A 25820-nucleotide genomic window follows, 5' to 3' on the forward strand; every position below is an offset into this window, starting at 1 on the left:
GTGGGAGGGTGTGCATCGAAATGAGTGTTCTCAAAGTAAAATAGTGAAATGTAGTAAACTTGGACTTTGTTCTGAAATTACATACTACAGAAGGGCTCACCTTGGGCAGGTGTAAAGGACGACTGTCAATGTAGGTGAAGAAGGGGAATAAGTAATGTGAGAGGAGGTGGTTCAAGTTCAAGTGGCTGGTGCCCAGACCAGGAGAAGGCTGGGGAACAACAGAGTATCTAGGCTATGGTTCAAATGGCTCTGAGCACTATGGGACTTAACATCTGTGGTCATCAGTCCCCTAGAACTTAGAACTACTTAAACCTAACTAACCTAAGGACATCACACACAGCCATGCCCGAGGCAGGATTCGAACCTGCGACCGTAGCGGTCGTGCGGTTCCAGACTGTAGCGCCTTTAACCGCTCGGCCACTCCGGCCGGCAGTCTAGGCTATGCCCTGCCCTCTGAGACACTTCAGCAACCACACACAACTTGTTTCCCCACATTCCCTATTGGTCGCTTGGGTGGCGTGTGTAGAAGGTTTATTCAGCAGAGTGCTGAAAAGTCTACCCTTAACAGAAAGGTGATGCGATGCTGTTTCTGAGGTTCTCAAAGACTTGTAAACACTGTACAGATGTAAGAAGTGGAGCAGGACAAGTGTTTGTAAGATATGGCCCGTAACTTGTAAATAAAGTTTTGCATAAAAATTCTAAAATAAATTTAGGCTAGCTGTTCACCCTGTACAACCATTCGCCCTTCTGCAGGGGTGGTGGCTCATAAATTTTACGGTTCACCAGCCACTGTCTTGGAAAGAGGGGACTTATGGGCAAGAGGAGAGCAAGTGTTAATTCATATTTCAGATTTGTCAGTAGGTGTTGTAACAATAACATTTCTTTTGAATGAGATAGTTTGAAACTGAAATAATCTTTACAATATATGTTAATAGTAACAATGTAGCAGTTAGATATTAAATTAGTGGCTATTTACACTAAAATAACCAAAGATTGCAGATGATCTCAGAATAATTAGTAAAAATCAAGTCTAAGTACAGAAACACTTCTTTAAACACTATCTACACATTATTTCCATGTATGAAATTCCCGTTTGCTAAATCATTCACAATACACTAATCTTCCTACAACATAAGTCTTTTCATTGTTTTCTTATATTCACATCACCATGCTTCACTGCTTATTTACAAGACCTATACCCTAGATTTGTACAAGCAAGGTTATAAAGTAAAATCCCTGGTAAATTAACAACCAGGGTGGACAAAGTGTGCAAAACTGCACACATGCAGTATGAGGCTCAGCCTGTGTTGAGTACATCTCAGCTTTGTTTGATCCTTCTCAGAACTACTCTGTACAGCATGACATTTCATTTAACAGTGCGATGCCACACTGTTGCTTCCGGCATTTGGTGTGGTGCTTTTTGGTTGGGTTGACTGTGTTTAGTTTGGCAGAAACTTAGTGGCAACACTGTTTTTACTTCGCTGTTTGCTCATGGTATAAAAGATGTTCAAAGAGCCAGTGGCTTTTTACATAAAAAGAGGCAGTCTAGTGATCTGTCATCATAAGCATTGAGAATTCTCAATAACTATTTTGCAGTTGTGTAAGTGACGGATGCTGCTGATTTGCTATAAGCTGACATTATAACACCGTGCCTGACATTATAACACCGTGCACAGTGAATTGAAAGATTTAATTGACAATGAAACAGCAAACCATTGCAACAGTTAATGTTCATTTGTACAGTATTCATTGTTTAGTGTGTCAGTTAGTGCTCATGAAGCACATGATGAAAATGGTGATACAAATAGCAAGTTTTCTGAAGTCACACACACTAATACACCATCAGTTTCAAACGTTTTGGTGGAATCAAATGAAGTGCGTATAGACATTAAGTATTACTGCGAAGTATGTTGGTTAAGACGAGGAGCATATCTGGAACTATATTTTGATTTAAGATCTGACATTGTTGAATTTCAGAAAAAAAACAAAAGCAGGGATCAAAATTAGGAGATACAGAATGGAATGCTGACTCCACATTTTTATTGAACTTCACCACATAAGACTGTGTTAAGATATTTAAAAAGAAAATCACATTGTGGAAGGGACAGCTTCTGACAAAGAATTTCTCAACTGTTTTGGAGCTCTTTTTATGACTGTTTGTCATTTCTGTTGATACTTCTCTGTGCATTTGCAGATGGAACTGATCACTCTGCAGTGTAATTCCTGTTTAGAAGACAATATCTTTTACATTTAAACTGTCATGGCTTTCTATGACTTTTCCCTCATGAAGTTTTTCTCCATAATGAGGCTACAACCATGGTATCAATGTTTCAATCAATGTACATATGTGAAAGGGATTAAAAAATTAAATAAGCCATGATTATGTGGCAGCCTGAATAACAAAAATCTGCAAAACTGATTGTGTTTGTCCGCGTGCTGATATTTTGTGCAAGATATAAACTTTATTATGTCTTCATCAAGCCAAAAATAAATAATAGTGAAAATTTGTCTTTCTGGTGATCTGTGTTGTTGAGAAGTGTGAAATGCGAAACTAAACAACATGCAACAATTCATTGTTCTTTGCTTGACTGAACTGCAATATAATATTGTGTGGCACAGTTTCTCCACCTTACTGCTTAGAGAACATGATGTGGTAGTTGAGGAAGTGCGCAGTCAGATGAGAGAGATCTGCATGTGTGCAAGAGCTCTGTATGTGTGCAGAATTCTTATCCTTCCCTTACTTAGGTGGTGGATTCATAATACAAAATCAAAGATGAACCATTTCTAACAGCGGAACCTCAGAAATTGTAGTGGTTGAACTCAATGAGAAGGGAAGCAAAATGCCTCAGTAATTGTCAGTGGAAAGACAAGATAGAAAACACCAGTACTGCCAGAAGGAATTCAGCATTAACTATCCTTTTTCAACAAAAGAAGGAAAATAGAACAGTAGCAGCAGTACAGCAAGATGGTAAGAATTAAGAGGGGTGGGTGTAAAATTGGCTGGACAGTATCAGACTGCAGTCGCCCACCGATGTAAAATTACAGCACAGATAGGCAGAACACATAACTGTGCCCTCTCCCCCCCCCCCTCCCCCCCCCCCTCACCTCAGCAGTGTGAAGAAACTATACCACTGAAAAATGTTGAACATCAGTCTGGACTTGCTGCAGGAAAGAGAAAGGCGATACCAAAACTCAAAAGCACAGCACTGAACAAGGAAGAAACTCAAGAATGAATATGAGATAATGCTTGGGATTATATTAATACTGAAATTAAAATTCTATGGAGAATAAAGATTAATTAAAATTTATGGCCAGATACTGCACTTCAGTTGATAATTGATGTGAAGATGGGTGAATATTCATCCGAAACTCTAGTAATCACTGAATGTTATATGATTGTGATCTGGACTATTGCAAGATACGGTCTGTACAAAAATTTTTAGTTTCGTTAAACTTTTAGATTGCTGTGTCTTCATTAACTATGTCAGGAGGTAACATAATGTGTTGTCAAATACACATGAAAGATTTCTAAAACACTACTGTCCTTATAGTACAAATGGTTGCGATACTTTAAGTTTCAAATAATACAGTGACAAAACAAATGTGTATTTACTACTAAATACAAAGTTTAAATTAGTAGGCATAATCCTAACAGTTGTGTAATATATCAGAATTCATGTCACATGGTACTGCTACAATGGCAGTTATGATCTTTCTAGAACTGTGACAAATGTTTACTACAGCTTCGACTGCATTGAGGTGCAAGGCAAGAGGCTTGAAACATGAGACAGTGGGAAGCTCAGCTGGTGCAATTGCCCCATGGTGATTTAAACTTGATTGCAGCAAACCATGTATAGGAGGTAGAGGTGGAGTTTATGATGTTACCCACATCAACAGCTGCTGTATGTTTAGTGGTGGAAAAGGAGGGGTAGCTGTGCATCTTTGTGTGGCTTGTTTACCTCATCTCAGATGCAATAGGTGTGTGCCAGGCCGTGACAGGAGCTGCACAATTATTCACACTTCACCACATACCGTAGAGGTAACTCATGTTCTAAAAGGGGAATCCCAATACTTGTGCAACTCTCCACATTAATTCGTCTACAACTCTTTAATATCTTTACATTATCTCTCAACATCAGTTCAACTTCCACTTACCTCACTTCACTACAGAAGATGCCAGTGGAATACGAGCAACAGTATTCAGTAAATATATCATCGTATTAATCATAATGCTTCATTAGTTTTGTGCACCATGACACATTACAATCACTTCCACTGCCACTCCATATATTTTTTTTTTTTTTTTTTTTTTTTTTTTTTGTATAGACACATTATGAAACAAAATATTTGCCAAAGTAGAAAAGAAAATTACTGAAGGTGGAGGAGAAAGGAGAAAAAGAGAAAGGGGGAGGGGGGGGGGGGAGTGAATCAGTCCTGCAACCTGGGATGTCACACAGCATTCTAACAACATTGGTGACAAAAGGTGCTAATCATATTTCTGGGACAGTATGATGCCCCTACATGCTTATAGTCGCCTATTCTCACTAGTAATCTGTTTGATTCTTCCAGAATTGTCAGAATGTAATGATTTGCAGCTTTTCTGGAAGACCTAAACGCTGGTGTCATGTCTGTATCTGGCCCTGAAACAAAAACTCGCTCCCACCAAAGTTTACACGATTTGGCTAATCCCATGGTGCACAGATATTGTTGGTGTTGGGTAAGACCCGGCCTCTGAGTAGAATGTATTGTAAGGCCCTTAATGCTCTCACATCTGTGTAGGTGGAAACCCATTCCCATCAGTAGCATGAAATGGTGGGCAGATGTTGACACAATAGATGGAAGAAAGAGTGTGGATCCTGACATGAAAACAAAATGGAAGAAAATTCCACAGCCAGATCAGTGACTCTGTGGCACTACTCGACAACTTGCAAGTTGCAAGGCCCTGTAAAAGAAAAATTTCTACCCAGTAATAATCTTAAAAGTCATATTTAACAAACACACACCTATAAATAATTCTGTCCACAGACAGTGTCTTCTTACTTATTCCTCGTATCCGTACCCAACTGTCAAAGAAGCAATGTTGCTAGTGCAGTAGAGTCTCAGAAGTGCAAGATAACTGCTCTATTCTGACCGCAAATCTTACCAAATAAAGTTATGTGCAACTGAAGTCTCTTCTTGAAGTGTACACACCCAAATATTCCTACTCAAAAAGGGTAATAGCTAGTTTCCTAACCTTACTGCATTTGTATTTTATTCTACCCGTAGTCTTCTCTGTAAATTACAGTTGAAGATGAAGAAATAAAATTCTCTTGAACATTGTCCATTAAAAACTATAATTGTAAGTGTACTTACCGAAGTGTGGCACAATGTGCGTAGACAGAGTGATGCCAGTAGGCTGCAGGTAGCTAATGGGGAAACATCTGTGGGGCATGATGTGTCGTAACAACCATAGACAGCATGCCCATGCATTTGGCCCGTCACAGGCAACCCCTGGCAAGGCTGCAGGAACTGCGTGGACTCACCATGATTTGCAAGCATCATGCATGCAGACAGGATCACAATAGTGCCCGGGCTCACCAGTGATGTGCGGCAACTGGAAACCTCTGGCCGGAGCTGGCTGGCAACACCAGTGAGAGGTGCCAACTCATACACAGCACATGTAAACAGTGTGCTGTCTTACTGCACAGCTCTGTGAACCAGTGGTGCGAGTAGGGCTGCACTGGCCGACAGGTAGCATCCTGTGGACTCAGACATAACCTGTGCCTGCTATGGTAGTGGAATGTGCAGTTGCAGTGCACTCCAGGCAGAGCTGCTGATGCACTGCTGCATCTAGCATGTGGCAAAATAACAGCAGTGACATCTTCTTCCACTGGCCACACAGCATTGAACGTGAACCAAAGTTTTGCGGCCTCCTTTCAGACGGAACAGTGGGAAACCCTGACTTCTTGACACCAGTTTGTACGAGCCTAAAAAGTAGAGTTTGGTTGGATGGTAGAGGAAGGCATCGGAACAGAAGTTTCTAAGACAAAAGAATGAACTGAAGTAAACCTGGACTATATTCTGAAATTACAGAGTACAGAAGGGCTCACCTGGGGCAGGAGTAAAGGACCACTGCCAGTTTAGGTGATTGAATACAAGAAATGGAGTAGGCATTGCGAGAGGAAGTTGTTCATATTGAATGGCTGGTGGCAGGTCTTGGAGGGCAGAAACATAGGTAGATGGCACTGAGCTGTCTGCTCTATCTGAAGGCTGAAGTACAAGGGAGTGTCTAGATTATGTTCTACCATCTCGCCAGCAACCACACATGTGACTCGTTTCCCACATCCCTATTGGTCACCTGGGTGGTGCATGTAGGTGTTTCAGCAGAGTGGTGAAATGTAGACCCTTACTGGAAAGGTGGTGTTATGCCAATTCCATATTTCCTACAGGCTCATAGGCAATGTACAGGTGTAAGGAGTGAAGCTGGATAAGAATTTGAAAGACATGGCTGATACCTTCTAAATAAAATTTTGCATAAAAGTTCTAAAATTTGTTCAGCCTGGCTAGCCATCCTGTACACAGTGGCATGTTTAAACCTATTCATAAAGCTGCCGCTTTTGTTGTGAAAATATACATTGTCTCAAACTGTGGCATAATATTATGTATCTTTCAGTTTATATATAATTTGTTTGTTGCCCATTGAATTGAAGATGCCATTAATTACCTGTGTGTTTTGCTCAAAAACATGTATTTCATTTGCAGGACAGTGGCAGCAACAAACATGAATGAGACGTCTAGCAGGTCTCATGCAGTGTTCACAATATTTTTTACTCAGCAACATGTTGATAAGGGCACAGAGTTAACTACTGAGAAAGTAAGTAAAATCTCATTGGTTGACCTTGCTGGTTCTGAAAGAGCAGACTCTACTGGTGCCAAAGGAACAAGACTCAAGGAGGGAGCCAACATCAACAAAAGTCTCACCACATTAGGAAAAGTCATTTCAGCTCTGGCTGAAGTGGTGAGTATGGAAAAGATTCTTATACATCATTTTTGCAGTATTTTTGTGTAAAAAGTATTGAAATATAATTCCATTTTTTCCCTTTTCATGCTTGTTCTGTAACTGTCTGACAAGGCGGTGAGTAATCTTGTTTGTTTCTGTCTTTTTTCTTGTAAGAAGAAATGTGCTCTAAGGGATATTTCTGCATTTTATTCTCAGAATTAAAAAAAATGTGGTGTATAATTGAGTTACAAAATATTTCGACAAGAGAAACTTACAATGGAGAAGTCTCAAAATTATTGTTACTCTGATACACCAAAGGATAGCTGCAATAGACCTCCTTCATGAAATAAAGAATCTTTTCAGATATAGTTAAAATGCCAAAAAATGTCTCAGAAATATTTTTAGTGTAATCATGAAGTATTACACAAGCAATTCTTTAGATTCAGAAGTAAAGTGGTGCTTAGGTTAAAATATTTGACACATTAGGAAAGTTTCATGTTACATTAGAAATGTTTGAAACTTGTCAGAAGAGCTTTGTCCCCCACAAGAGTGACAAAGAACTGCACGAGCTTGATTGATAATATTTCTGTAGATAATAACAGAATCAGTAACATATGTTTAAGACAGATTTTAAGTGATGTTTCTGGCCATGATGGACAGCTGTTGAAAATGCATGTTGTAAGGCCTGCTAACAAGAGTTTTTAAATCAATAGATCCTTTAGATTAATCAACAGTAAAAATCTGCAAACATTCAGTGGGCATTTGGAATGGGACACAGTGTATCAGATTAAAATGGCAGTGATAAATGTTACATGTTCTTGAATGAATATATTTCACTGTTTGGTGCTGTATTTTGTAAGAAAGTCAAAAAGTACCAACCTGAGTGATTGTGGGAGACCGGCTCATGAATGGAATCAACGCGTCCTGTTCAACAAAGAGAACACTTTCTACTTCATTCAGAATAGTAATAAACCTCAGGATAGGGAGTGCTACAATTTATAGTGTAGCATACTAAAGAATATGATTAAAAAATCAAGAGTGTGTTTACTAAATCAGAAACTGACAGTATAATAATAAAATAAAAACAATTGGAAGGTTCTGAAAAGGGAGACAGGCAAAAGTTCAGAGGATGTAGACTGTATCAAAGTTGGTCATAATGGCAACATAGTGTGGATGAAGATGAAATAGAAGCCACTATCTTCAACAACCATTTTTTGACAGTAGTTGATCAAATTGGTTGTAAAGGGTCTATAAGTTAGAGCCATGAACCTTCTACAAAAATCAGTGCACAACAGAATTAATCAGATGCACTGTATACTATAGCAGATGAAATACAGAGAGTGGTAAGAGACATGAAAAAGAAAAATTCCTTTGATGGGGACAATATATTAGTCAAATTACTTAAGATCTCCTGTAAATGTATTCTTATAAAGTTCTCTATCACCCATCTAAAGAGTTTCTAAATCTAAATAAATTTAAAGTTTACTTGAAAACCTCCATTACTAAAACATTCATCTCAGCTTCCTCTCAGCACCCAGTAGTCTACACATATGCAGCATTCCACCACATGATCTGTTATCTCCTTTCTATCGCTGTGTACCAAGAGGCCTGTGACAATGAACTTGATACAATTGAAACAATAGTTACTAATAATGAATTTAAATCCAATCTTATTGATAGCATTCTCAATAAAAAAAACTAAAGAAGGAAGCCAAAAGCAACATTTTAAAAGGTGAAGAGTTTTTCTGTGATTTCCATGTTCCACAGTGATTAGGTAGATGTTTCTTCAATACAAAGGATAAACAACAGGCCATTGTGAAAAGTGGGATTTTTAAGACCATCTACTGAGAGTGTCAGTCTTGCTATACTGGACTGACGAAGAGGTCAATCTGTACTAGACTGAGAGACACCATAGAGGCTGGAGATGAAATAATGCAGATTTATCCTTTGCTGAACAGTGGTTAAATGATAACCACAAATATGTAGTAGATGTAAAAGTCCTACACATAGAGGGAAAAGGTGTAAAGCTCACTATATCAGAAATAGTAGAAATTATTACACAGAAGTGTGTATCCACCCCATCTACTACTGAATGAATAATCTCAGTTCAATTATTCATCCCTTTTAGACAACACCATAACCTCTACATAGGAGAAGAACCTTGATACCGTCTTTCATAAATATATAATTACACAAATACCCATTTCTGTGCACTCAGCTTTACTCCAGTGTGTGTTTATTTGTAGTTATGGTAAATGCTGTCCTAATGAATGTTGTACCATACAAAAGTAACATTAGCAAAAAAGTCAATAGAGATAACTTTTATAGTTTAAATCAAAAAATGATAGATTAAGAAGCTGACGTGTTGGTCATTGCTTGGTTGTCATCTTTGGAATCAGATGTGTACTAGAAAATGGGCTTATAATCCAAGACCTAGGTCATACAAAAATAGTAAAGTATTGTGAAACAAGGCAAAAAAGTGGTTCATTTAGTTACTGCAGTCTAATTATGGCAGAAGACAGATTATTTGAAATAAACTCACCACATTTTTACCATACCCTTTTATGTAGATGATTGTACAAATATGTAACTTAATACTTTGTGCCAATATTAACCTGTTTACGTTGTATTTTAAATTAGGCAACTAAGAAAAAGAAGAAAGCAGATTTCATCCCCTACAGAGATTCAGTGCTAACATGGCTACTTAGAGAAAACCTTGGTGGGAATTCCAAAACAGCCATGGTTGCTGCAATCAGTCCAGCTGATATTAATTATGATGAGACATTATCCACACTAAGGTAAGCAGATCACAGATATTTTTAGTATTTTACAAATAGAAAATATTTTTGTAGTGCAAAGCTTGTCCAATTAAGTCAGTACTTTTTCTTCAGTGGCATAGCTTTCAATTCTGACATCTTTTACTTTTCTGTTACACTTTTTTTAATTAATTGAAAATATTTGAATTTTTAATCCCAGTTGTACCAAAGAATGTCAAAAGAGCAGCAGATGATAAAGAACAAGAAAGAGTAAAGCTGCTGAAGCAGTGACTAGCTACACTGTAAATGTTAAATATCTCGCAAGGAGCTGAGTAATGTGTGCAGCATATTTGTGTGTTATCACAGTCACAGTATAATTATAGTGTTTTAGAGTTGTGCATGGTGGGAAACACATTGCATATCCCACAACATAATAAATGGACAGAATTATTCAAAACAGCACTTATCAGCCTTTTAATACAAAAAATTCTGTGACCTAATCATGCAAGCATGTTTTCACCACAAAATGATTCATTGCCTGAGCAAATTACACACGGATGTAATGAGAGCTAACAGGGGAACATAACAAACTTCTCAGTTTGCACCTAAATTTTTCATTTATGCCAGGTATCTCAGTGATTAGGCGCCATCAGTGGAATGTCATTGGAAACATTCTTCTAATGATCAGGTAACATAAAGCAGTGCAGGAGCTGCAGGTAGACATTGTATGCCTTCAAGAACCACCCAGCAACTAAGGTTAGATCACTCAGTTCATACCCAAAGTGAAACTTAACTATCAGTTACGTAAACCAAATGTTGAGATCATGACACAGATAATTAATAGATCATTAGAAAGGTTATTCAGCCTTGTTCTCAAGACACCATGTTTGGCAAGGGAATAGGAAATGATGGAAATAGCTTATGTTTGTGATCAAACAGCGGAAAGTCTGGGATGCAGTGACAACAATATTATGAAAATGATAGCCGGCCGTTGTGGCCAAGCGGTTCTAGGCGCTTCAGTCTGGAACCACACGACCGCTATGGTCGCAGGTTCAAATCCTGCCTCGGGCATGGATGTGCGTGATATCCTTAGGATAGTTAGATTTAAGTAGTTCTAAGTTCTAGGTGACTGATGACCTCAGATGTTAAGTCCCATAGTTCTCAAAGCCATTATGAAAATGATAGATTGCTACTCACCATATAGATGAGATGTTGAATCACAGACAGGCACAATGAAAAGACCTCATTTCAGAAATCCAACAGGATCTCCAGACTCTCCTCAAATTCTTTGGACCCACTGAGAGGATCTCTGCATTTGTGGACCAACACCTTCAGCATATTACATGTAATCTACCCTCCTATATAAAAGACACCAACCGTTTTTCCCACCACCTCTCCGTAGTTCCTGTTCCTTTATCACACGGTGCCATGTATGTCACTGTTGATGCCACCTCCTACTACACTAACATCCCCAATGCCCATGGTCTTGTCATAATTGAATTCTACTGCTCCCAACACCTGACTGACTCCAAACTTACAACCTTCTTCCTGGTCACCATGACCAACTATAACCACACCCAAAATTACTTCTCCTTCAAAGGCATCACTCGCAAACAAATCAGTGGTATAGCAATGGGGACCTGTTGGGTGCCACCCTGTGCCAACCCATTCACAGACAATTTAGAGGAATTCTTCCAAACCCCTCTCTTGGTTCAGATTCACTGATGATGTCTTTGTGATCTGGACAAAGGTGAGGTCACCTTACTCACATTCCTCCAGTGAGGATGGCTACATCAGTACCTCTGTCCATTTCAAACCTACTAACTACCAGCAAAACTGCCATTTACACAGCTGCCATCCATTCCATACCAAAAAATCCCTTCCATACAGCCTAGCCATCTGTGGTTTCACATCTGCAGTGATGAGCAGTCCCTCTCCCAATATGTCAAGCACCTCACTGAGGCCTCCACAGATTGAAACTACCCACCCACCTTGTACAGAAACAGATCACCTATTCCTTGTCTCTCTATTTACTTGTGCCCTCCACATGCCTACTGTCCACCCACAAAGGAGTACTCCCCCATGACTCACTACCACCTAGGATTGCAGCAACCGAATCACATTCTCCACCAGGGTTTAGACTACCTCTCATCATGCCGTGAAATGAGAAATATCCTACCCACTATCCTTTCCATCTCTCCAAAGCAGTATTCTGCTGCCCAACAAACCTATGCAATATCCTTGTCCAACACTACTCCACCACTGCCCGCAGCCCCATGCCTCGTAGCTCACATCCCTGAAATAGACATAGGTGCATGACCTGTCCCATACATCCTCCCACCATGACCTACTCCGACCAGTCACAAGCATCTCATATCCCATGAAAGGCAGGTTACCTCTAAAAGCAATCATGTGATGTGCAAACTAAGCTGCAGTCACCAAGCTGCTTTCTACATGGGCTTGATGCCAACAAGCTGTCTGTCCACATGAATGGACTCTCACAAACTGTGGCCAAGAGACAGCTGGCTGATCCAACTGATGAAAATGCTGCCCAACAAAATGTGCTTCACTTCAATGATCACCATCTGGACCCTTCCTACTAACACTAGCATTCCTGAATTGCACAAATGGGAACTCTCCCTGCAATACATTCTACATTCCCATAGCCCCCTGACCTCAACCTTTGCTAGTCCGTGTCCTCCACTTATCTTCCCCTTCACTCCTTCACAACACAGCCTTCTACTCCACCAACACACCCACTAGTCCAAAGTGCTGAAAGATGTCCCTTTAAACTATATTACCTAACAGGCAGGTCTAACGAGACAATTGAAATAGTGATATAATCTTTATTTTTTTTACATGGTGGGATAGTTTAGTACATAGTTATTTCCTTGTGTAGTTCTCTCTTTTCCACTACCCCCACCCCCACAAACCTCATGACTGAACCTAGCCACCCTACCCTGTCCTAACCACACCCCTAAATACTCCCACAAGCAGCACTACACCTTCCTCCAATCTACCCTGGAACCCCTCACCCCTCCCCAACCCAAGCCGCCTCCTTATCCCCAGATTGCTGCTACCCAGGTGTACTATGATTCAGTCCAGCCACAGTGGTCAGAGACAGTGGTAGTGTGTAAACAAGTAGTGCTTGTGAGGCAGGTGTGTGTGTGTTTCTACTTCAAATGAAGGCCTTTTGGCCAAGAGATAAAGTGTATATCATATAATGATGACATGATAACATGATCATGTACACATTTAAACATACAATTAAATAGAAGAATATTTAAAGTGACTTATTACTTTAAGTGCTAAAAGATATTCCTTTAAACTACATTACCTAACATGCAGGTCTTAAGTGACAATTGAAATAGTGATATAGTATTTATTGTTTTTACATGGTGGGATAGTTTATTATACAGTTATTTCCTTGTGTTTAAGAATACATTTAAATTATGAAACAGATTTTAGTTATATTTCATTGTGTGCTTCATGGCCACAAAATAAAATTAAATGAATATGCTGGATACCTTTATACATTATTCTGTGAATGCCCAACAGTTTTCATGAATTAATTAATTTAGGAGAGAGAATACCAGAAATTTATAAAGCATAAGAAAGGAGGTCTAACAATGAATTTGGAAGCAATCCACCATGCTTATGTGTGTCTCGTATAGACAACATGTAGGTTGTTTTTAGCCATTAGATCCTAGAAGTCAATACTTCCACTACCAAACTCTTTGCTTCTCACATTAACTGTTTTGTATTTCATTTTGTAATTTTCAAATTTTAAGTATTGGAATATATTTGAGATGACAAATGATTTATTACCATTTTCACCAGGTATGCAGACCGTGCAAAACAGATAGTATGCAAGGCAGTTGTTAATGAAGATGCGAATGCTAAACTTATTCGGGAGCTCAAAGAAGAAATTGTACGTCTTAGAGATTTGCTTAAGGCTGAAGGAATTGAAGTGGAAGAAGGTTCGTGGAAATTGAATTATTTTATTGTGTTTTGCATTTATTACAGTACAATGGCATACATGATATACGTACCCAGCTATAAAGATATATTTTCCTTAGAATTCTCTTGAAAATTCCTTCGCACAGACACCAGTGACCAAGAATTCTGCATGTGAGCTGTTACACATTCTTGTGCAATTATTTCATATTATCTTATATATACACATTAGGCAGCAAATTTTCATAACATTGAGTAAATGTTATCTACTTACAATGGAAGTAAAATATGACTACTCACAATATTTATGACAGTATTTGTCAGCATTGTTCCAATTGTTCCTGTTTCTGTGCAAGGTAAGTACACACTCCTATTCTGTCATAAATATCGTTATTAAGTGGTCTTGTGTATTTTTCATGTAAATTGAAAATTATAAATGTTAATGATTAAAAATGAAGATTCTTTCTTATTTGGTAACACTGAAATAGTGTGACAGCCTGACAGGGAAAGCAAACAGCTACATACAGTTCAGAATGTTTTAAAATTGCTTTGTCAGATGATGACATGAAAGCAGATCTGCTAGATAACAATTACAAAAATTGGCGTATGAATCTGAAACTTTCTTAACTCTCCTGAAAGGATGAAATTTTTTTTTAAAAGAAGTATAGTTGTTCATAGTTTTTTTTCTTATATCAGCTCACATTTGAGACTTATTTCCTCATTACCACATATGATTTATCTTCAACCAGATGGTACATTTGTTAAATATATGACTGTGGAAACTTCCTGGCAGATTAAAACTATATCCTGAACTGAGACTTGAACTCAGGACCTTTACCTTTCATGGGAAAGTGCAGTACCACATACGACTGTTTATACAAATCAAGTATTTATTTATGGTGTGAAATGCCAGTTGTCTCTCAACAAGCATGATACTGTGACAATCCAAATTTTTCACTGGTGCTCTACATCATTACCTGCAAGCATCAGTTATATTTTCTTAATCAATCAGTGCAGTCAAACTATTTGAAGCTTCGCTTGGTTCTTGTCATCCTTTTATATCGCAGAAGATTTAATTTTTCCCTGTGGTACTTTCAGGGTATTTACATAGATATATTTCACTTATCTGCCATGCAGTCATGAATCAGTGCTACCATTCTTGAATATGCAATTTTAGTCAACATAAAGCGTTTCCTCTGACTTGAATCATGTCTTTGCCCTTGGTAAACACTAACATGTCACCTTAATTATATGAGCATGCCTCACTGATAAATACGTTCATAACTCAAAATCTGTTGGTCCCAATTTATTGAAACTCTCCTTTAACTACTGTGTATGTTCTTTGGATCATACAGCTCTAAGAGAGAATAGGACTTAACCTGTACCCAAGATATAATCCTAGAACAAGTATTTCATTATACAGATGTAGTTGTGGGTGGCTTGATACTTCACAGATACTTATATCATTGTATTTAACTGAATTTGTGTTGAGAAATAGATAAATTATTTCTCTTCAAATGGGTGATATTTTGGAAGATGTACAGAACTTTTATCATTCTTTGGAGCAATAATATCATAAGAGAAATGCGATGCACAGTTGTCTGTCAGTATACAGATATGAACTAATAATCTGCCACTGCACAACTTCAGTAGCTGGTTCTCTTACCCACAAAAATATCAATTTAGGACTGTGAAGAACATACAGTGATATTTCAGATATCAACAGCAAAAACTGAGCATGAAAAAGTTTACTATTAATACCTTCCTTTTGCAGGGTGAGTTATATACCACATCTTACACATCTTACATATTTCAATTTTGTTGTAAAACTTGGAAAGAATTTTTTTCTCCTTCCCCCAAATTGATCTTCCTATTTTTTAATTTATCTTCATACTTGTTGTTCAGAGTATCTTATTTCAGAGGCTTTCATATATTTAATAATCATATTGGATATTTAATTTTCCTGTCTGTCATCATCTCACTAACCTCCCTCTTTTTTTTGTGTATGTATGTACTTGTTCCTGCTCTATATATCATGATAGTCATTCATACTGTTGACATGTTGATTATGAAACTGAAACTGCAATAGTCATGTAATGTTATTAAAAGAAGTGTACATACCTACTTCCCAATATGTAACAGTTAATTTTTAAGTTGGGGAAGAAGATGCTTGTACACACATTTTTCTGCTATCACAGCATATATGGTCATGTAATGTGAAATGATAGAGCATTGGAAAGCAGGGGCAGGGAAGATCATATACAGTGGAGTGATGTAAAGGCCAGGAGAGGATTAAATTTGGTGTTTGTAGAGAAATCCAAAAGCCGCAGTGAGAGAACCGTAGTAGACAAAGAGGTAGAAAATATCCACATGCAGAAAGGAATGGTGCAAATTGAAGAATACATAGCGAGAAGAAGAGATTAAGTGTGTAATGTAAGGATCCAGTAGCTGCAGTGAAAAAACATGAAGAATAAAGAAAATAAATAGTAAAAAAAATGGAAAAGATGTAAAGTGAACTGAAAGAAAGTGGAGAGAAGTGGGAAGGTTTGGGGAACGCAGGATCAGGAACGATGTTTGGCAAATCAAATGTACTAAATAGAAGTAGTCTATCCCAAATGAGCTGCAAGATCTCAAATGGCAGATGAGCAAATGTTGAAATTAAAGACCAGTATCCAGTAGTACACAAATTTCTTCACTTTCTCAATATGTCATTTTCTGCATAATCATTCTGTCATTCTCTTGTTTCACCCCTACCTTCCTCTTTATTTTTTTTCCTTTAAACACCTTCTGCTTTCATTCTGAACATATGTTACCCATATTTTCTTACCTCACTTCAAATCTGTATGCATACTGATAAATTTACATTTTAAGCTTTCCATTGAAGTAGTAGTTAAGATTTGTTCACATTGGCTGTCTGTTTTGCCACATCTTACATTCTTGTAAATAATGAGAGTGCTGTTACACCTACCATTTTGGTACATGTGAGATGTTTTCCTTAGATTTCCATTATACAGTATGTAAATGTAGATTGTTGGAATAGGAATTTAACTTTACAGCTATTTTGGAATAAGGTGGATGTTCTGATGTCTACTTAGTAAAAGGCAGCATTACTGGGCACATGCTGATGATCACACAGTCCTGTTTCATACCACTTTTGGAATGAGAGGTCCTTGTCTCTGTCCATGTAAAGGGAAAAGACTTACTTTGACATTCCTTTCAAGGCTTCAGTCTACTTGACCGATGGTTTCAAAAACAGTGTATCACGTACAAAGGTGGTGAAATGGTGATACTTTATTCTGTTCTTCCTGAAGTAGGCTTTCCCTGGGATGGTTTCATCTGACTGTAAAATCATCTCCAAGACCTGTCTTCCATCTACTTGAATCTTAGGCCCTTTCTGCAGTGGCCTTGGCATTGGCAAGATGTTACATTCTGCTGACCTACCTTCCATCTCTACTTATATTTAGTGTATAAAGCATGGTAACAACCATCTGCTTTGAATGTTATTGTTTAATTTGTATTAGTGATGATCTTTTTTGTGAATAATTACCTGCCTTAACTCCCTCTTATCATCTTCCTAATTCTAGAGTAATAGATAATTGGTAAACATTGCCTACAAATGATAAACAGACAAGTTTGAATACTCGTCAACAAAGAGTTTTAATCTTACAAGAAGATACATTCTCTTTGTTATTGACCACTTTGATTCAAAATTAGTAGTAATAAAGTTAAATTAATATTTGGGAGCAACTCTTGATGTACACCTTGTAATATCATCTCTCATTTACCTTTCAATTAAAAAAAATTATTTGAATATTTACGTTTTGTAAGTACTTCTCCTGGGTCATACGTGTCCATTATAACATTATAAGGAACTCATACAACTACCAACTTACATCTTACAGTGTAGTTAACTCCTTCATTGATAAATGCCATCTGTTTATCACTACTTCACTTGTATTCTTATATTTGTCCCTCTTCATTTTTTTGAGTAGCTTTCATGTTCCTGGTCATATTACACACATTCTTCTCTTACTCCTCTTCATTATTGATATCGGAGAAGAAATCCCCATACACCACCACTCTCTCTCAGCTTTTCACTCCCATTATCCCATCTCTGTCATGTCATGCCTTTTAGAGCTTAAGCATGTTACTGCCCAATGTATTATGATTTTTAGGATTAGTTAATATACCTATATTTTACATGGCAACCATCTTTTTTGTAGTTCTAACTGTTAGATTTTGTTTGTGTAATATACAGCTGACTTATAAGAAGTCAACAACTTCTCTGTTTGACTTTTTAAGTATGCAGTCTTTAATATATACTGCCACAGTGAACAAAATAGTAGCTGTTATCATTACAGGATCAATGGTGTTGCAAATGTGGTCATTATTAAAGTAACTGTAACTTTATTGACATTCTGTACTTGTTCACTTGTCTTATCTCTGACTTCATGAAAGAAATATTGATTTCAGAATCATTAATTAGGGGAAGATAATTGCTAGTATCCATAACTGTCTGATGGTCCTGTTGTGAGCACAGCTCTCTTCATTGTAAGAGTATTTGTATATATATACATGTATCCACTGCGGTGTTAAAACCATTTATAAGTTTTTGGAATGTGTTATTTGAAAAACAGTGGAAGCTAGTATTATCTGACTATGGCTTTAAGGTTTCCTAGCTTCCTGGAAATAGTAACATTCTGCTTTATTTTTGTATTATTCCTACCTAGGGCCAGATGGCAAAGTGATATATGAAAAGAAAGAGAATAATAATAGTAACGACAACAGTAATAGTAAGTAAATATACTGCTCTATGAGAAGAAACATTACTGCTTTCCAATTGCTTTCTTTTATTTTTCATTTTGGGTAACTCGTCATAGCAAAATGAGAAACTGAGACAGCTATTTCTGTAACAACTTTATAGAACAGTGTAGTACTAAGTACTTTGGCCACACAAACATAGCATTAATTTCATATCGTCAAAATTCACAAGAAAGCCTCATTTTCTCATTTCATGTATGAAATTTTATTTCCTATTTTTTTCATTGTTTGTCTGGCTGTTTTCTCCTTTAGTCATTGGCTTCTGGCTTTTGCCCTATTGAGTTTAGCATCAATTTTCATAATTTATGTATTTACCATTCCCTGACAGTTACTTTGTGCAGCAATGCGGAAACACTTTGCACTCTGTGTTTGTTATGAAGCAGCTGTAATCAATATATATGAAATACTTAAACTGAGATAGTGCTGTAGAATTGAAGATATCATAGGATTAAGCAGTTCATAAACAGTGCACAGAGCTAGAAAGTAGCAAAATATCAACTTAAAATGAAAATTTTAGTGCACTTTTAATTGTCTTGACGACACATAGCTGACAGAGCAGAGCAGGATACTTGTCTGTATTTTAATGGATTATGAAATGGCTTTGCTGTACAAGATGTTGTTAGGTATCTGCCACTGCACCTGAATTTGGTATATTAATACAGAAAAAGTCCTTATTGTTCTGCTTATGTTAACTGTGCTTCTTTTTTTGTTGTACATAATGTGGTGTACAGTGTAATAAATTTTTAATTACGTATGGAAAATCCCAAAAAAATTAAATGCCTTTTATATGTGTCAGTCATAAGTGTGCTTTGCATTTGTACGATATTTATTTGAAGTGTTTCTTCTTTACCAGTCTTGTTCATGTGCTGATCTTTGTTCCTTGGTCATGTAATGCTACTTTCTTTTAGATAGTTTATTGACATGAAATATTATTTCCATCATGTATGAACTATCTTCTCTGCTTGCAAAATTGCTATGTACAGCAGAAATTCTGTTAGAATTGATGGCAAGCATGATGTGCTTAAATTCTAAATAAGATGTATGTACCATTTTTTGTACTGGTGAGTCAGTGGAGCAGTGCATCTAAAAGAGAGTTTTTAATCATATGGAACAACATTTAAAACTACCTCTGCACATTATATTTTCTTTATAATCAGAATTTTTTATGGTTTAATATTTGCAGGGCAGATAAGACACGCTCAGACAACAGAATGAAGGGAAGCAAAAACAGCTGGCAGATAGTATTTTGTGTGTGTGTGTGTGTGTGTGTGTGTGTGTGTGTGTGTGTGTGTGTGTGTGTGTCCTGCCTTATACACAAAAGTCTGAAAATGGACCACAAATATACATAGATGACAAAAGATTTTTGCATATGGTTTCCCTATTCTATTTCTTAATGACTCCAAGAGAAATTGTGTACAGAAAGTTTCTCACTTGATCCATTTTATAACTTTTTTCCTTGTTATTATCCTTCACCTGGTATTATGTTTGCGCATTTTTAAAATTTCATTGAGATAAGAGTGCAAGTATCTTAATTTTTATAGGCCTAACAATTATGTTAAATTCAGTTGCATCCAAAACAAAGAGTGTGTAGGTTGTTAGGCCAAGAAGTGTGCTTTCGTATTCCTAATACTTTGATGATACAGTGTCTGAAATTATTAGAGGGTAGTCTATTGCTGCGACCATCAATTTTGACCATGGATGGACATCATTCTCAAAATATGGATTGTTAATCTTCATTGTGTTTATGTTTTACTGATATCTTCCACCAAAAGATTGTGATAATGGTGACACAGTTCACTGTTTAATCTTATTCATTTTTTGCTGCTATTAAAGTTGCCTTCAAGATGGTGAATTTAGGTACAGTCTCTAAGTAAGAAAGTGTGATAATGGTTGGATTTTGAGTGAACTCGCATGTTATCAAAGTAGGTTTCATGTCAACCGATTAGAAATTCATCCACTGGCATGAAAAGAGGGAGAAAGGGTAATCACTGCGCATCTGAGTAGAGAAGCATTTATGTGATCAAGACTACCTGCCAGTGATAGCATTCGGTCTTGCCCATGAGTTATGGTAGTGCAATTGTTATCATGGGATGTAACAGTATGAACAGAAGATCAGTGAGTTTATGGATCCACTGAGCTGTATGGATCTGGGCTCAGGTCCTAGACAGCTCATAACAAGAGATATCAGTCACCTGATTAATAAATTTTCCTTATTTAAAGACACACAAAGGACTGTGTGCTTAATAGTTCTATCATTTTATCTGTGTCAAGTAGTTGCATGAGTCTCTTGGCTCCCATGTATCTGAGAAAGATATGCCTCATTGTTATTGAACATTCTCTCTCTCTCTCTCTCTCTCTCTCTCTCTCTCTCTCTCTCTCTCTCCCTCTCCCTCTCTCTTCTCTCTCTCCCTCTCTCTTCTCTCTCTCCCTCTCTCTTCTCCCCCCCCCCCCGCACACACACACACACACACACACAAACAATCACTCTCTCCAACAACAAAATTACATAAGGATAAAAAACTAATGTAAGATGCCTTAAAAATGTGTGCAAATATTAATTTTATGTGTATAAATTGTAGGTATATTGTATTGTATATGATTTTGCTGACGAAATCCACACAATGTAAATTGTTACATAGATCAAAAAAAAAAAAGAAAAAAAAAAAAACCAGGGCTATGGGGCTACCTCAGTTCAGAAACATGACAAAAGCTGTAATAGGACGAGAGATTAACAATAAAATTAAAATTTATTGTGCGAAAACTATTATGTCTAAACTCTGCTACACAGTGTAAATTTAATATAAAAACGAAAACATACAATCTGTGCCTCAACACATCCTCCATTAATTGTATCGTCACAGTAACATAAAATGTACACGCATCAGTGAAATTATGATTTAGTTGAAAGTTCATTTATGTCAGTGTAGGCTTGAATAACAAAAAGTAAATTGTTGCCGATGTTCAGTTTTTTAAAATCAGAATTTTGTGTTGTGATTGTTGTTAAATGGTTAGATAGTCTTTGTGATATCTACAGAACTAAAAAATGTTAAACATAGTAATCCGTGAACAGAAAAATGGAATTTTCAACTGAAAGAAAGCTGTATATTTAACATACATTGCACATTTATTTACTTCTAGATAATTTATAGAAACCTAGATTCGAGCAACCTTTTAATATCACTAAATGTTTTTATTGTTTGATGTTGTTTTGAATGACTGTATTGTTCTAGCTATGAAGTTCTCATCTCTGATTATAATACATATAAACTGAAAGTCGTTCAGAAACATATCAACATATCACATTTGACACACACACACACACACACACACACACACACACACTTTGTTCATCCCATTATCACCTCTCACACACATCTCTTATCTTAAAATTGATCTCTGATATTCCCCTCTTTGGTGCTCCAAAATGAGTAGAAAAAATGTTTCAATAGGATGACGTATCCCCTTTCCATAACTTCATTTTTATTATAATTCATTTTTATTATACTTTGTTACTTTTGTGTTAATGTTTAGTGGTACTGATTTGGGTCATATGCATCCGTGCATTAGACTACATTGCTTTCTTTTAACTTGGTGTAAAAGATTAAAGATTATGTTTCATTCTTAAATTATGTTTAACAGGAGAGGAGGGAGTGACGGTATCGAAAATGGTGAAACGAGATAGTGAAAAGCAGCTGCCTACCACTCCATCAACACTTGCTGAAGAAGCTGTGGACCAGCTGCAGGCGAGCGAGAAGCTTATTGCAGGTTTGTTTCTCTGCAGATTTTTAATTTATTAATTGTATTATTAAATACTTGTTTTTTCAGAATCCTGTTTGTGTGGTGTCTGTTTTTTCAGACATGTCTGAAAGAACAGACAGCCATTACGAATTAAGACACAAAGGAAATACAGACATTGGCTGTAAGTGGGCATTAATTCAAATCAGTGGGGAAGGTTGAAACTTTATTCCTGATCAGGGTATGAACCCGGATCTCCTGCTTATTGGGCAGATGCTCAGACCACCATGCCATCCGGACACAGTAGTTGTTGCAACCACACGAACTACCATAGCATGCCTCCTGTCAGACCGAAATTCTCAACTTATCCACACACTAATAATGTAGTATGCTTGTCCATTATTCTCATTACTCACTGCATTTTGCCATTTTTTCAGTTTTACAAGGAATTGACTTCCTACCTTATAGAATACGTGTGAATATACACATTTGATTTGTAGTGTTTGTTCATTTTGTTGGGGTTGGGCCTCAAATAGTTGAATTAGTACTACCTCTCCTACTTTCTCTTTCTGTTTTTCTTCTAGAGAAGGCATACACTGTCCATGTTGTAGCATATTATGATTACCTGTTACACTCTAGGAAACTATCCTTCCTCTGTCAACATAAGTTAATGGGCTACCATATTTGTGCAAATATAGGCCACACCTTTTTTCTTAAATTTTGGCTTGAAAAATCATTATGTGGCTTGTAACTGGACTTTTTCCCATAAGATCATAAATCGTCAGTTTTAAACTGACATGTACATTATCTTGTGGGTTGAAACTAATACCATTAAAAGCTACTGCAGTGTAACACCATGAGCACGTACAATAATACCAGCTGTGAAGCTGTCTTCCTTGGGGGGGGGGGGGGGGGTTGTGTGGTTTCCAGTTGAGTGGTTTCCAGTTAAAAACTACATACAGTGGCAATTTTTGTGTAATGCTCTACGTGCAGAATAGTCTATGGAGGCATTTGGAAACTCATTTGTATTGAATGCAGGTACCAGATGCAGAGTATATTAATGCCTGTATTGTGGATGACTGCAAAACCATAAACACTACTCTAGGGATACATACAGTACTTCTGGGATTCAGTGCAGCAATGGGCTGAAGGCTCCATACCCCTACCCCTCTCCCCCTCCCTCTCCCTTCCCCCTCCACCTCCCCCCCTCCCTCCCTCCTTCCCTCTCTCTCTCTCTCTCTCTCTCTCTCTCTCTCTCTCGCTGAGTGTGGCACATCACGTGTGCAACCACGCACATGCGCGCGCATGCACGCGCGCACACACACACACACACACACACACACACACACACACACACACACACACAGAGAGAGAGAGAGAGAGAGAGAGAGAGAGAGAGAGAGAGAGAGAGATGTCATAGTTTAAACTGAAAGCAAGAAAGAAAAGCAAAACCACAAATTTCCATAGCACGGCATTTTCTTTCTCACAGTTGGTTTTAACAGAAAACCTGTACAGTGTCATTTAAAAAATATGTGTCTGTTTGAATGTTGTTAGTGTACTGTGTAAAAAAGGAAATCGTTCAAGAAATTTCCAAAACTTTTGTTAACAACATTTCCCTTTACATATAGCATTTATTTTTAAATATATTAAAAAATATATAGCCTATGTCCATCCAAATATTCAGTACAGCATTGTGCAAAAAATGGAAGTAAATTGGTCAAAGATTTTCAACATGTTTGGTAATAATGTTTCTCCTTTATATAGAATGTATATATTATATATAGTAAGAAAAATATATAGCCTGTTTGTGTCAGATTGTTCAGTAGAATATCATGTAAAAATTTGAAGTGAATTGGTCAAGTACTTTTCGAGATCTTTGATAACAATGCTAAACAATGACTTTCCTTTACTAATGTAGATATTTGTATGTAGCAGTGTCAGGAGACAATAGTGTGTGTGTGTGTGGGGAGGATGTGCGGGCTAGCTCAGAAGATGAAATTTAACCAAAAGCAAGCAATTTACCATTTTTTGTTTGCTGCTCAGTACCACCTCAATTTAATGAGTAATGACTTCTCCTCGTTATTACAGTCCATTCTGAATTTTCTGTAATTACACATGTTAACAACCCTACATTCATTCAATATGATAAGACTGGGCACTAACATAATTTTTCAATTTTATAGGGAACTGACTTCCTGCCTCATAGAGTATGCGTGTTTGTTTATTTTTTTGGGGTTATGCCTCAAATGAGTACTACCTCCTCCTCCCTTCTCTTTCTGTTCTTCTTCTAGAGGAGGTATACACTGACCATGTTCTAACGAATTATGATTATCTGTTACACCCTAGGAACCTACCTTTCCTCTGTAAACATAAGTTGCAAATATGGGCCACACTTTTTTTTCTAAATTTTGACTTGAAAATCAAGATGCGGTCTGTAATTGAGATTTTTCTCTTCAGATCATAAATCATAATTTTCAAAATGAAATGTACACATATCTTATGGTTTGAAACTGATACCATTACAAGTTACTGCATTGTAACAGCATGAGCACTTACAATAATACTAACAGCGAAGCTTTCTGCCTTTGGGGGCTGGGGGAGTTGAGAGGGGGGGAGTCTTTTTGGTTTCCAGTTAAAAACTACATACAGTGGCAATTTTTGTCCATGAACTGTAATATTCTACATCACTGCGCACTGCTGCCTTTCTGCACCACGTGTACATTGCACACTGTGTAATAGTACATTATTTATTACTCTAGTGCTGTTCTGTATATCTGAATAGGCCAGCACTTGGTCTGCATTCCCTACTTTGGAATTAAATAAAAATTTTTGAGTCGAAGTTGGAATATATAATGCTGAAAAGATATCTAACTGTTTTCGTGACCTTGAGCTCGTTTTCGCTCAATTGTAGTTCTGTGAGGAACAGCTAAATTATTTTGATGCATAAATCACCGAACTCACCCTTATTAAACTTTAAATTCCATTGGTGAAACTTTTTCTGTTATGGAGGATTCATTTGCATATGGACCCAATTGCTCTTCACTGCCCACTTGTTATGTAGGAGTGTCAACATAATTACTGTCCGCATCATCTACCTAGTGGTAGTACTTCATAACTGGAGATATGTTAGCTGTTTTATTTGAAACTCAAGCCACAGAATGTGTGTGTGTGTGTGTGTGTGTGTGTGTGTGTGAGAGAGAGAGAGAGAGAGAGAGAGAGAGAGAGAGAGAGAAAGAGTGATAAGTCACCATTAGTTATGTGGGATTTGAAGAGGAGGAGGGAGAAAGGTGCATTTAGAAGTACTTTCTAACTGAACTTTCTTGTGAATTTAATAGTGTGGCAGATTTACTTTTTTACCATAGCATCATGTGAAAACTTTAGGTGTGGCCTATACTCATGCTAATACTGTACTTAAAATCTTCACTGTATCTATTTATAAATTACTTTTATTTTATTTGCTCATTTAGAGTGCCAATTATTCCACAGTCAACAAACTTTGTATGTTCATCATGTACAAAACATCTTTATAGTATCGCTAGCAGCTAGTTACGGATTATTGGAAACAACTGCTC

At 37.2% G+C, this 25820-nt stretch overlaps 1 protein-coding gene across 1 annotated transcript in view; it reads left to right on the forward strand.

The window, feature by feature from the left end:
- The window catches only part of LOC126236107 (kinesin-like protein unc-104), a 387080-nt gene that overhangs the window by 203999 nt on the left and 157261 nt on the right, over positions 1-25820 (forward strand). The window contains exons 7-10 of the mRNA XM_049945175.1: positions 6742-6997; positions 9620-9777; positions 13576-13715; positions 22153-22278. Coding sequence (XP_049801132.1) covers positions 6742-6997; positions 9620-9777; positions 13576-13715; positions 22153-22278 — 680 coding nt within the window. The remainder of the gene's footprint in view (positions 1-6741; positions 6998-9619; positions 9778-13575; positions 13716-22152; positions 22279-25820) is intronic.

The sequence above is a fragment of the Schistocerca nitens genome, chromosome 2 (genome assembly GCF_023898315.1).
Source record: "Schistocerca nitens isolate TAMUIC-IGC-003100 chromosome 2, iqSchNite1.1, whole genome shotgun sequence".
Classification (NCBI taxonomy): Eukaryota; Metazoa; Arthropoda; class Insecta; order Orthoptera; family Acrididae; genus Schistocerca; species Schistocerca nitens.